At 33.9% G+C, this 13,330-nt stretch overlaps 1 protein-coding gene and 1 long non-coding RNA gene across 2 annotated transcripts; both read right to left on the bottom strand.

Moving 5' to 3' along the window:
- Positions 1 to 4,555: 4,555 nt before the first annotated feature.
- Positions 4,556 to 6,176, bottom strand: LOC107932806 (uncharacterized). The gene is made up of 3 exons (XR_001693491.2): positions 5,953 to 6,176; positions 4,931 to 5,860; positions 4,556 to 4,849 (listed from the first exon to the last, which is right to left on the bottom strand). It is a non-coding gene; the product is annotated as an uncharacterized lncRNA (long non-coding RNA).
- A 625-nt stretch (positions 6,177 to 6,801) lies between these two features.
- Positions 6,802 to 9,262, bottom strand: LOC107932825 (aldehyde oxidase GLOX1). Its single transcript, XM_016864928.2, has 3 exons — positions 8,645 to 9,262; positions 8,259 to 8,419; positions 6,802 to 8,152 (listed from the first exon to the last, which is right to left on the bottom strand). The coding sequence occupies exons 1-3, from the start codon at positions 9,188 to 9,190 to the stop codon at positions 6,958 to 6,960; spliced, it is 1,902 nt and encodes a 633-aa protein (XP_016720417.1). The 5' UTR covers positions 9,191 to 9,262; the 3' UTR covers positions 6,802 to 6,957.
- Positions 9,263 to 13,330: the final 4,068 nt, after the last annotated feature.

Here is a 13,330-nt window from a genome sequence, read left to right as displayed (position 1 = left end):
CATATTTGGATATGGATATTGAAAAATATGATCTTTTAAATATATTAAAAAATCTTGAAAAAAAATGAATATATCAGTTTTATACATATACTTTAGTCCAAACATTTACATCTATATCAGATATATACCTCTAAAAACGAAGATATTTTTAAGGATATACAAATAATACTACTATGGTACAAAAATTTTCGAAGACAATCAAAATAAATTATTTGTAAGGAAAAAGAAAGGTGTTATTAGTAAATTGGCCTCTAATTTATACTTCAATTTTTAAATTGGTCTTAAATTTTTTTTTAGTTATAAATGGTCTATGAACCATCGATTTTATCTTGGTTTATCAAAGATAAATATCAATCTATAACAATTTGACATGTGACCTATTATTATTGGCCGTCGCATATATTTTGAATTAAAATAAGATAAATTGATAGTTTAAGAATCACTCCGGATAATTAAAAAAAAACACTTAAAAAGACCAATCTAAAATTAGAAGCTACTTTAACAATAAAATCATTAAAAAAAAAAACAAAACCAAAATTATATAGAAGTATAACATTTTATGTATCTAGGATAAGACAAATTAAAACAAATAAAAATAAAAATCCAATATGGCTTACTAAACCACTTTCTTTTTAATTATTTAAATATTTAAATATCTTTAATTAAAATTTTTAAACTTTCATCAGATTTTATTTTTTTAAAACTATTTTTAGATTTTAATTAGATATTTTTTAACTCTTATATAGTTTTGTGATATGTAATTTATTTAATCGTCAAAATCAACAAATTATGTAATATTATTTTTGTAAGTAGATGAAATAAAAAAATAATAATGAAGTTGAGTCTGCGGAGTAGCACGAGTTAAGGTTTCTTTAGTCTACCTTGTAGCACGAAATTCTCTTTTTTAGGGTTTTATTAGGGTTTTTTTTTGCGATTCGAAAGGATTTTGATTCTAAAAAATTAAAGAAGCGATATGATTGACATCAATACGGTGGATGAAGGTCTAGCCAATCTCAACATTATGAATGAAGAGGAAGATCCCATGGTGCTATTAGGTGACGATATTGCCATTGATAATTTATATGAATTATGTTTGGTAGGGAGAGTTCTTACGGATAGTGTGGGGAATTTTCCATCTTTAAAAAATACTCTGGCTGATTTGTGGCATCCACTGAGAGGGGTGACTATCACGGAGATGGAGGACAAGCGGATCTTTTTCAAATTCTATAGCGAGATCGACTTGGAACGAGTTATGGATGGTATGCCATGGTTTTTGAACTTTCATCTTATTATTTTCCACAAATTAACAGGGGCTGAGGAACCAAATACAGTTCCTCTTTGGGATACGGTTTTTTGGGTTCAAATTCACAATTTTCCAATCGGATTCATAACGGAGGGAACGGCATGATAGTTTGGGGATTTCATTGGAAATTTTTTGGAATATGACACATCGATGGTGACAAGAGAGGTTAGCAAATTCATACGAATTGGAGTTATAATTGATACTCGTCTCCCGATCAAAAGGAAGAAACGATTTGGCATTGGATAGAATAGATTCATTTACGCATTATTCCAGTATGAAAGATTGTCACTATTTTGTTTTCTTTGTGGTCAACTTGGACATGGTGAAGTGGATTTTGGTTGGGATTTGTCGTTGAAGGTTGCACCAAGAAGGGGTGGTCAACTGATGAGTAAATGGCTACGAAAGGAACTTGAAACTAATATGTGGATCAATATGAAAATCGATGGGGAAATAAGAGAAAGGAAATTTGGAATGGATGTAACAAATAATAGTGATCATTGAGGAGGAAGAGGATCATTGTGACGATTTACAAGGCATATACAAAAAAATATGGATATAAGGGTCCATGAAAAGTCAGAGCAATTGGAGGAAAAGGGTGAGGAATTTGTTGATGGAAAAAAGAGGCAGAGGTTTAATCCGGAAGTAGGTAACTCTTGAGATAACAAAGGGGTATTGGAGTTGGGGTTGGAAAATGGAATATCAGCGGCCACTATTAAGTTGGTTGATAGAGCACAATGAAAATTATTGGCCGGAATGTTCGTGGTTTGGAGCAACCACGAATAGTTAGACGTCTCAAAAACAAATTGAGACATATTCAATCCCAAATTTCGTTTCATATGAAAACAAAGGTCACAAGCAAATGAAGACAATAAGAAGACAATGTGGATTTATGAACGGTATTAATGTTGAAGCGATAGGAACGAGGGGGGATTATCATTAGTATGGAGGGAGGGATTGAATTTAACTTTAAAAAGCTTTTCGAAATCTCATATTGATGTGGAGGTCAAAGAAGAAAATGAGTGGAAACATGGAGATTCATGGGATTTTATGGGGCACCAATGGAGTATGATAGAAGGGAGTCATGGGAACAACAAGCCCTGGCTGATCGTCGGAGATTTAATAAATTTTTTTTTGAAAAACAATAGGGAAGAATTAGGGAGGAAAGATAGATGGCTACATTTAGGGAAGTATTAGAAGATTGTGAGATGACTGATTTGGGATTTTCTGGACAATGGTATACTTGGGAAAGTGGTAGGCTTGTTAGCAACAATATTAGGGAGAGGTTGGATAGATGAATTGCAAATCCAGAGTGGTGGGATTTGTTTCCAGGTCATGTAGTAAGCTATTTACAACATAGTTTCTCAGATCATTGTCCGATAGTTGTGAATACAAATGGGGATGGGGGGATGTAAGTTGGGGGGCGACAATGGCAATTTCGATTTAATGCTGTTTAGATACTGAGTCCATGTTTTGAGGAGCAAATTAAATATGAATGGAATTCAAGTAATCAGGATGTATTAGTGAAATTGAAGAAATTGGGAATGAGTTTGAATTATTGGGTGAAAAAGGAGAAAAAACTAAAGGAACAGCAAATAGTAGAGCTAAATGCTAGATTGTTTGAATTGGGAGTAGCGAGATCAGTGAAGCAACCTTGGAGGAAATTACAGAGATCAAATTTGAGCTGAATTTTGAAGCTCACAAGGAGGAGATTTTTTTGGAACAGAGGGCGAGAACTAATTGGCTTCGGTTAGGTAAAAAATATGACATAATTGGCTTCGATTAGGTAAAAAAATACGACATTCTTTCATAGAAGTGCATTATATCGCAAGAAGAAAAATATGGTCAAGGAGTTGGAAGATGAATCTGGGATTTTAGTTACTGATATTGATGAGATGTCTCTGTTTTCATCTAAAGAGATTAGTGATTGCAATAGACTGCTTGCGTTATGCTCACTATGTATAACGGAGGAACTCAATAGAGATTTAATGGTAGAATTTAAAGTAGAAGAGGTCATTGTGGCGATAAAATCTATAGCCCCCTTAAGGCATCAGGTAAGGACGGATTTCCTGCAATTTTTTATCAAAAGTACTGGCATATTGTTAGGAATGAAATTAAAATTACCAGGTACTATTTGGATGTACTAAACGACCGGAGAAATATGGAGGAAATTAACAAAACAAGTATCGCCTTTATTATTAAGGTAAATTCACCGAAGTTAATGAGCTAGTTTAGACCCATAAGTCTTTGCAATGTGTTCTATAAAATTATTTCAAAAGTGCTAGTCAACAGGTTTCGCCAGGTCCCTAACTACTGCATCGAAGATAATCAAGGGGCATTTATCCCAGGAAGGCAAATCATAGACAATATTTTGTGGCTGACAAAATTCTACACTCTTTCAAGAAAAGAAAAGGGTCATCAATGAAAGGCTTTGCTTTAAAGCTTGATATGAGCAAAGCATATGACAGGATAGAATGGAGTTTTTTAGAAAAATTAATGCGCATGTTAGGGTTTTGTGAAGCCTGGATCTTACTTATTATGAGATGTGTCATTAGTGTGGCGTATACAGTAGTGCTTAATGAAAGACATGGGGAAGAATTTTGGCCTCAAAGAGGATTACGACAAGGGGATCCACTAAGCCAGTATTTGTTATTTTTTGTGCTGAAGGATTCTCACGATTAATCGCACTAGCTATGAGGGGAGGCTTGTTGTTGGGACAAGGGTGGGAAGAGGTAATGTCTCAGTATCGTACCTATTTTTTTGCGGATGATAGTGTGCTTTTTGGACTGGCATCAATAGAAAGAGCAAATAATATGAAGAATATGATCAAAGAATATAAAAAGATTTTAGGTCAATTGGTTAATTTTGACAAGTATTTAATATATTTCAGTGGTAATGTAGATCCAGAAACACAGGAGCAGGTGGGAGGAATTTTGGGAGTAAGAATTTCTAATAATCCTGAAAAATATCTGGGGTTGCCGACTATGGTAGGATGACAGAAAAAGCATGCTTTCATGGATATTAAAGAGCGTTTTGTTAAACTATTGAATAATTGGAGTTTGTTTGAGTTTCTTATCGACTGGGGGAAAAGAGGTTTTCTTAAAGTCCATTTTACAAGCGATACCGATCTATGCAATGAAATGTTTTAAGTTACCGATTTCAATTTGTCGAGATCTAGAGAACTTAATGTTTAAATTTTGGTGGCGTAATTCCAAAACAAATAAAGGCATACACTGGTGCAAGTGGAGTAATATGTGTATCCCCAAAGCGAAGGGAGGGTTAGGTTTTAAAGATTTAAAAAGTTTATTTTGGCCCTGTTAGCGAAGCAGGGGTGGAAAATTATTACGCAGCCTCATTCTTTGTTTGTGCGTGTCATGAAAGAAAAATATTTTCCAAAAGGGGAGTTTATGAGTGTTGGTTTATGCTCTTACCCTTCGTATACCTGGTGTAGTATTTGGGGTGCTAGACAACTTCTCGAATAGGGAATTGGTTGGCGAGTTGGGAACGTTGATGCAATTAACATATGGAATGATATTTGGTTACCGGGGCCTGGAATGGAAGAATACAATGTCAGAACATAGATATCAGATATACTGTTGTTTCTGATTTAATCAATAGGAATACTACTACCTGGAAGCAAGACACTATCCGATCACTATTCGGAGAGGAGCAACTGAAAAATATTCTTTCAATTCCATTGGTGTGTAGCAGACCGCAGGATGAGTTAATATGGAGAGGTGACAATACAGGGGTATACACAGTTAAAAGTGGCTACAAATGGGTTATTATAATGGGGATCCTATATTACATAATGAAATTTCATCTACTTTCTTTACAAAGTTATGGGGTCTTATGGTACCAAGTAATCTGTATACTTATGTGGAGAATAGCAAATGAGTTCATACCCACTTTACACAACCTAAGAATCCGTAAACTGGTTGTAAATACACTTTGCCCTTTGTGTCAAGCAAATGAGGAAACAGTGAGCCACCTATTTAGGGATTGCACTTTCATGCAGCAAGTATTGCGAGGGATGGGAGCGACAAATACAACATGCAATAGAGAACCCAATTGGAAAAAATGGTTAGAAACAGAGTTCGACAGTCAGAATACAGAAGCATGTAAAATAAGATCTATCGTATACTGGGCTATTTGGTACAATCGCAATAAGATTTATCATGAAGGAACAAGAGAACAAGTAAATGAAATAGTGGCGTTTATCAATGCTTATTATGCAGAAATAGCATTTATGAGGGAGTTTTTAAAAAATGCGAATGGAGTCAATGATTCTGTTTGGAAACCACCGGATGATAACATTATAAAAATCAACTTTGACGCCTCATTAAACCAACACACGAGAAGATCAGTATAAGGAATTTTAGCTCGAAATAAAGAAGGGTTAGTAATGGCTGCTTGTACCTTTCAATGGGAGAATATTCCAGATCTAGTTATGGCAGAGGCAAGGGCGTGTTTGCAAGCAATCACTATGGCGGAGGAAATGGGTTTCCAAGACATTTGTGTTGAAGGAGATGCGTTGACCATAATATGTAAAGTAAACTCCTTAGAAGAAAATAAATCGAACATTAGCAATATGATTAAAGAAATAAAGGGGAGAACCCCTAAATTTAGAAGACTAAGCTTTAAGTACGTACCAAGGGAAGCCAACAAAACGGCTCACGGGATGGTGATAGAAGGACGACGATATGAAAATTCCCAATACTGGATGGAGAAGGTTCCACATGCGGTGGAAAGACTGGTGAATCGCGATAAAGGAAGCGGTGATGACGATGGTTAAATGGCAAAATAGAGTCCAGATTATGTGACATTGGGTCTGTCAGAAGAACTCGTGATTTTGACAGAGAATGAGGATTGAAATGCATGATTTTAGAGCAGCATCAGTCTTTTAAATGACTGATACATGATAGGCTTTATTTTCAAAGGACAGAGAAGAAGGGTTTCCAGGCCTGAGTTTCTTTTAGTTTTCTAGTTGATTCAGTTTCTTCTTCTGTTTTATTAGGTTATTTTGCTTTAAGTTATTTTATTGGGATTTTCAAAGCACCGTTTTGGTGCCCAGTAGTTAATAAACAGCTGTTGTTTTCTTTTTGAATGCCTGTAACCGAATTATTACTTCTTCCATTAATAACAGTATCAGTTGGTTTAAAAAAAACAAATTATGAAATATTTAATATTTAATTATAAATTATAAATTATAATTTTTTATATAATTCAAGAAAATGCATTTCTATTTAATCTTGAAAATAAACAAATCATGTAATATTTCCTGTTCCACGAGTCAAGATTTAAATAGTTAATATTTTAATTATAATTTTTTTATTTTTATATAATTTTTAAAAATAAATTTCTATTTAATCTTGAAAATAAATAAAATCATGTAATATATCCTTTTTCATGAGTCAAGATTTAAATATTAAAATTTTAAATAAATTTAAATTGGAAATATAAATCATAAAATTGTAGTCAAAGAGAGGACAACAAAAAAATTCGCAAATAAATAAATTCAATTCTTCAAATGATCTTCAAAACAATAGTGGGTGCAAAAAAAATGTAAACAGAGTACTTCATATATTTATATATATATAAAAAATAAAATAATTATATATAGTGTCTTCGACGATTCAATGCTTCCAATGAAATATTTATGGCAAAATTTGTACCCACATCGATCGAAGGCAAGGCACCCCATTGTAGTTCACAAAGAGCATGTAATAACCAGGTTGTGCAATGTTGCCATTCATGGGAGCTTGAAGAACAATGTTGTTTGTATTTGGGGCTACATCTTTATTAAATTCCAAAATTCCCAATTGAATTAATCTCTGATTCATGCAAATCCCGTGGGTCACAAACGGCGGCGAGTAAATCGTCACTTGAAGTTTTTGTTGGTCGATTACGCCGTTTCCCCGAATCTGTACTGTGAATTTCTGGCCATACTTCAATTGGTTATCAGACTTTTCGGTGATGATCTCTTGTCGGAACATGGCCAAGTTAGGGTCCAAGTAATGTGGCGAGAATTTCTCGACCCGAACTTCAGTGGGAAATAATGCATCATCTAGGTAACCTGGGTTCGTGTTGCTTCCGGCGATGAGGACTTTAGCATCAGGGAGGATAGCGAATGAGGAGTGGTACATGCGAGGGATGTTGGATGGGTTAAGCACAGTGAACTTGGAACCAGTTCCATCGGTTTGGAATTTGTACAAAACAGGGTTCAAATTCGGCTCCCTAGCATCATCCCAACCGGCTGAACCAGTCTTTGCACCGTTAACAATAAGCACATCTCCTGTTGGAAGAACTGCCATGTCTCCCAACAGACGAGCCGAAGGCATGTTAAAGATATTCCATTTGCTGTCCCTTTTAGTGAAATCAAGGCGAGCACAATCACAGCTCCCGGGCAAGAACACTTTAGGACGCTGCAAATCAGCTTTTTCATACGCATCGTGCGGTGCTCCACCGCATACCAAAATCTCAGCGGGGATCACTTTGCGATCCTCATTAGGCTTGAGTATAATCGGAAGGAGGCAAGCACTTCCTGATGCTGGATAATTACGAGCACCATTAGGGAGCACCGGAAACTCGTGGATGATATTGTGGGTTTTAGGGTTCAAAAGAACCGAACGATTATTAGCGAAGATGAAGACGTTGCCATCAGTCGAAAGGTAAACGAAAGGGTACAAATTATTCTCTACGGGATCGTGTGTTTCCACCAAGAACTTGAAATCGACCACATCTTGGTGGGTGTTTTTCTTGCCTTCTGGTGGAACAAATTCATATGTCGGAAAATCTCGACCTCCGAACACCATAAATTTACCGTCACCTAAGGTTACTTGTGTGGCATACCTTCAAACCCCCAACCAAAAAAAAAGAAAAAAAAGAGAGAGTCAAATTCAAGCTTTTAATCCTTAAAAAAGTGAAAAAAAAATGTAATAAAATTTAGGATTCTTACCATCTTCCATTTGCAAGTGCACCAGGATATTCTTTCCAATCACAAGTATCGCATAAGTCGAGGATTCTCACGGTGTCGGAGCCATTGTTATACCCGCCAGTGCTTACCAATCGACCATTGATATCAAGACCACCCGATGAACACCAAGTGTCATATTTCAACTATAACAAAGAAAATGAAAATGTTAAAAAAAACATAAAATTATAAGAAATCATGAAGCAAATCAAAAATTGCGAGAGTTTTTTTTTCCCTCGTTGAGGCTTCATCCAACTACTATTGATGTTACATCTCGTCTCAAACTATAATATTTTTTTAAAAAATATTGATCTTAAATAATGGGGTTAGATCCCAGTAATAACTAAGCAAAATAAGATTAAAAAAAGTACCCTAAGTGGCCTAAGCTTTCCTGTATCAATGTCCATGAGAACCGAATGAGCAAAGCAATCTTCTTCATTGGTTCCCTCAACGTGTCGGCATGGCGGTCCCGGTAATTTTATCTTCGAGATCTTCCACACTGTGGCGTCAAACATCAAAGCCTGATTGATCTTAGGAAGCAATATCAAATGCATGGCGGAAACACCGCCATTCTCAAGGAACAATTCCCAACTCCCTTTAAACGTAGTTGCAGCCTCAATCATATTTGCATTGCCAATTCCATCATTGGCTAGAGAGGTTTCGAGGGTATCATCTCCGGGCTTTCCAACCGTCACCTCGGTAGTTCCACCTTGGTTGCCTGTAGTAGCAGCTACATCATCATCAACAATCAAGGGACCGCTAAAGAAACCGCCACCATCGGTAGCAAGAGAGTCCGGCCCCTTGAAACCGGCTAACTCGGCTTTGCCAGGATGACGAGAAGGGTACGTAAAATGTTCACCATTCACATATGCAAAAAAGAAAGGTAATGCAACAAGAACTCTCCAAAACAATCCCATCTTTTATTATTTAGATATATAATGTAAAATTTAACTTTTTTTTATTCTGTGAATCATCTGCTTTGTTTTTCCAAAATGCGTTTCGTTGCCTTTTATATGCATTTTTACGTTTCAAAGTGCATGAATTTTAGGAGAAATTTGTGATCTCACCATGTTTAAAGGAAGATTAGTTAATAAAATGTTAAACTTGGCTACTAATTCCTGTATTATATTTAAATTGTGAATTTAGTCTTTAAACTTTAATTTGATATTTTTTGCCCCTATACTTTTCAATTTTAAAAATTTTAGTCTTGACTAAATGGTAACTGTTAAATTCATTTAGTTAAATTATGCTAATTTTAAAATATAATATCATATGTGTAATGCCATGTCAACTTGTTATTTTTATCCATTACTCTAAAAAAGTTGATGGATTTAATGATTGTTTTTTGTGTCAAAATTTAAATTTCAGAATTTGAAAAGCATAGAAACTAAAAAAAGTGATGCAATTGGTAGGGGTGTGCAAAATTCGGGTAAAACCGAAAAAATTCGGTTAACCGACCGAATTCAGTTAATCAGTTGGTTAACTGAAATAATTCGATCGGGGGTCGGTTAATAATTTTTTGAGTTTTGGGTTAACGGTTAATTCGGTTCGAAATCGGTCGGTTAACCGAATTTTTTCGGTTTAACTGAAAAAATTAATAAATAAAATTATAATATATAAATAGTCTACTATTCACTCAAACCCAATCCAACATAAACCCAAATACCCAATCTAATATATATTAACCCAAGTACCCAACCCAACCCAACCCAATTACCCAACTCAATCATAAAAATTACAAATAATTTAATAAATAAAAATAAAAATCTAAAACTAAAACTAAAAATAAAAAATATATAATTTTATACAAATAATTCGGTTAATTTGGGTACTTCGGGTAATTAAGGTAATTCAATTAATTCGGTTAATTTTATACTTATTTTAACAAAAAATTAAAAAATATATAATTTTCAGTTAATTCGGTTAACCGACGAATTAACTGAAAAAATTTCGGTTCGTTTAACGGTTAAAAATTTTGAAGGGTTGGTTAATTCGGATAATGTTTTTTTGGGTCGGTTAACCGACTGAACACCTTTACCAATTGGAGAATATGGATTAAATTTACAATTTTATACAATTGGCATCGAGCTATTTTTTCGCAAAACCTCTTACAATATTGTTATCGCAATAAAGTTTAAACACTAAGCAGTGGCGAAGTTAAGGGGGCAGGTAAGGGCCCCGACCCACCTAAAATGAAAAAAAAATCATTTAAATATTTAATATTTTAATTATAAATTTTTAATTTTTATATAATTTAAAAAAATGCTTTTTTATTTAATCTTGAAATAAATAAATCATGTAATATTTCCTTTTCCATGAGTCAAGTTTTAAATATTAAAATTTTAAATAAATTTAAGTTGGAAATATAAATCATAAAAATGTAGTCAAAGTGAGGACAAGAAAAAAAATTCACAATTAAATAAATTCTGTAACACGCCTAACCCTTATCCATCGCCGGAATAAGGTTACGAAACATTACCGGACTTTATGAATTAAATACAAACATTTCACAACCATTAATATACATATCAAGAATCATTTGTATAACACTCATATCATCCTTTTTATAGGCCCTCAAGGCCCAAAATATGCGTTAGAAATAAATCGGGACCAAATCAAAAACTCAAAGAATTTTTCCCAAAATCTTAAAATTTTTCTAAGAAACAGGGGACAAGCCCGTGTGGCTCACACGGCCAGGAGACACGCAGTGTCTTAGGCCATGTGGGCATTCGATGTGGGGCACACAGCCATGTCCTAGCCTGTGTCCTTACCCGTGTAACTCTCTGACTTGTGTCACACGGCCAACCACACGCCCGTGTGTTAGGCCGTGTCCAAGGTGCAGGGGTCACATGGCCAAGTCACATGCCCGTGTGCTAGGCCGTGTGTAAAAATCTGGGCATTCTGTTTTAAAATTTCAAGGTGTAGGGGACACACGGCTAGACCATATGCCTATGTGCCAGGTCGAGTGTCACACATGACTGAGACACACACCCCCGTATGGACGAAAAGAGGTCATTTTAAGACCATTTTTCTCACCCCATCTTGGTTTTAACTATGCACAACCAATTTCACATTCAATAACCATAACAAGACCTTTAAATCAAGCCAATATCAAGTTTTTATAGCTAACATATTGTCACATTAAATCAAATATCTTAACTTATCAAATTAACTACTTACATCTAGGTGTATAAGCTACTAAATTCAATATTTCAAACCATACCTCAATAAACCTATTGATTGTTTATCATCAAACATTTCAAACATGCTTAATACATAAATTATCCATACTATTGTAAGTTGGTTTGATATGCAAATAAAGTATAAATCTTAATATTTTCACAAACCATTATTACCCTATACATGCTATATAAACCAAAATATACATTGCAAAATTTGCTTGACTAGTTGGATAGTGTAGGTTAATGTGCTAATCCAATCTCCCGACTTCTTAAAAATATACAAAGAACATTAAACAACACTAGTAAGCTTAATAAAGCTTAGTTAGTAAGTTCGTTGGCTTTAAATATATATTACCGAATATACTACAATAATTCATTTAGGTAAATCATTTCACAAAAATTTCTTGCTAATCATAATTTCGATTGATGAATTCATTTATTTGAGTTCAATATCAATAATATTTTAGATTCTTCCATATTAATTCCATATAGCACTTACCAATCTTTGCCAAATTAGAGAACGTCTTACGGATTTGAGTACATCGTAAACGAAAGCCTGAAGGCTGCACAGAAGTACATAAATGCTAAACTGAAATCCATAATGGTAGATCGGAAGCTCATAAGACCTGAACGAAAACCCAGAAGGGTTAAACTGAAGCTCAAAAGAGCTGAACTGAAACCCAATAGGGTTAAACCGAAGCTCCAAAAGAGCTAAACGGAAAACCCTTAGGGTTAAACTGAAATTTATATGAGTTAACTGAAGTTCATGAGAGCTAAATGGAAATCAAACATGGAAGTTTGGAACAAATACTGAACTCCAGTTTACTTGGGTAATTAACTGTCAATTCCTCTTTTTCACTGAATGACTGTATTCAATCCCGCGTTCCGTTCGCCTTGCACTATCAATTCAATTTTTATAATTTAACAATAAATTTTATTTTCATTAAATTTTATAAATAATTACATAATAGCATTCATCAATTTAACATTTAACATTAAAATTTAACCAAACGAACTTACTTGCGCTAAATTGTGGAGTTTGTAGTAGTTTGAGAACTATTTGGCGAATTTTCCTTTTTCTCATTTATCTTTGGACTCTTGATATAAAATATAAAATCATTTATTCATTAGCATACATTTCAATTTCAATCCACTTTACAGCTTATATCCTTTAATTTTTGAAATTACATAATTACCCTAAATTTTATAGTTTTTACAATTTAATCCCTCATCAATTAGCCTATCAAATAAGCTAATTTTTCTCAATTGGAAATTTACCTAAGTATTTTAGGCTATTTTACAGCCTTTGATACATAAAAAATTTAATAACAAACCCTAATTCTTAAATTCTTCACAATTTATTCCTAAAATCAATATCTATCAAATTCACTTATTAAAATCATCATATAATGAAATTAAAGTTTCAAATCCATGTTAACTCATCATAAATATCCAACATTCATCAATGGTAACTTTCAAAATCACCCATGAAATAAAAAACTAATGAAATAGATAGTTGTACCCGATTGTAAAAGTCTTAAAAACACAAAAATTACAAAAAAATGCAAGAATTGAACTCACTTGTAGCAAAAATATGAAAAACCAGCTTAGAGGAACTCTTCTATAGCTGTTTTTGGCTAAATATTGATGAAAAAATGTCTAGATTTTTAACTTGGTCACTATTTTTATTTTTACCTTAATTTCCAAAATGACCATTTTGTCCCTAAACCATCCAATTTCAAGATTTTTCTCTGCTTATACTGTTCAAACCTTTTAATTAGTGCCGAATGACCTTTTCGGTCCTCCCTCATTCTCCACTTAAGCTATTTAATCACTATATCTTTAATTAGCAAGTTTTACATTTTTTTCAATTTA

Source organism: Gossypium hirsutum, chromosome A08 (genome assembly GCF_007990345.1).
Source record: "Gossypium hirsutum isolate 1008001.06 chromosome A08, Gossypium_hirsutum_v2.1, whole genome shotgun sequence".
Lineage (NCBI taxonomy): Eukaryota > Viridiplantae > Streptophyta > Magnoliopsida > Malvales > Malvaceae > Gossypium > Gossypium hirsutum.
The sequence above is the reverse complement of the archived record's forward strand: the minus strand, read 5'-3'. Positions and strand labels throughout refer to the sequence as shown.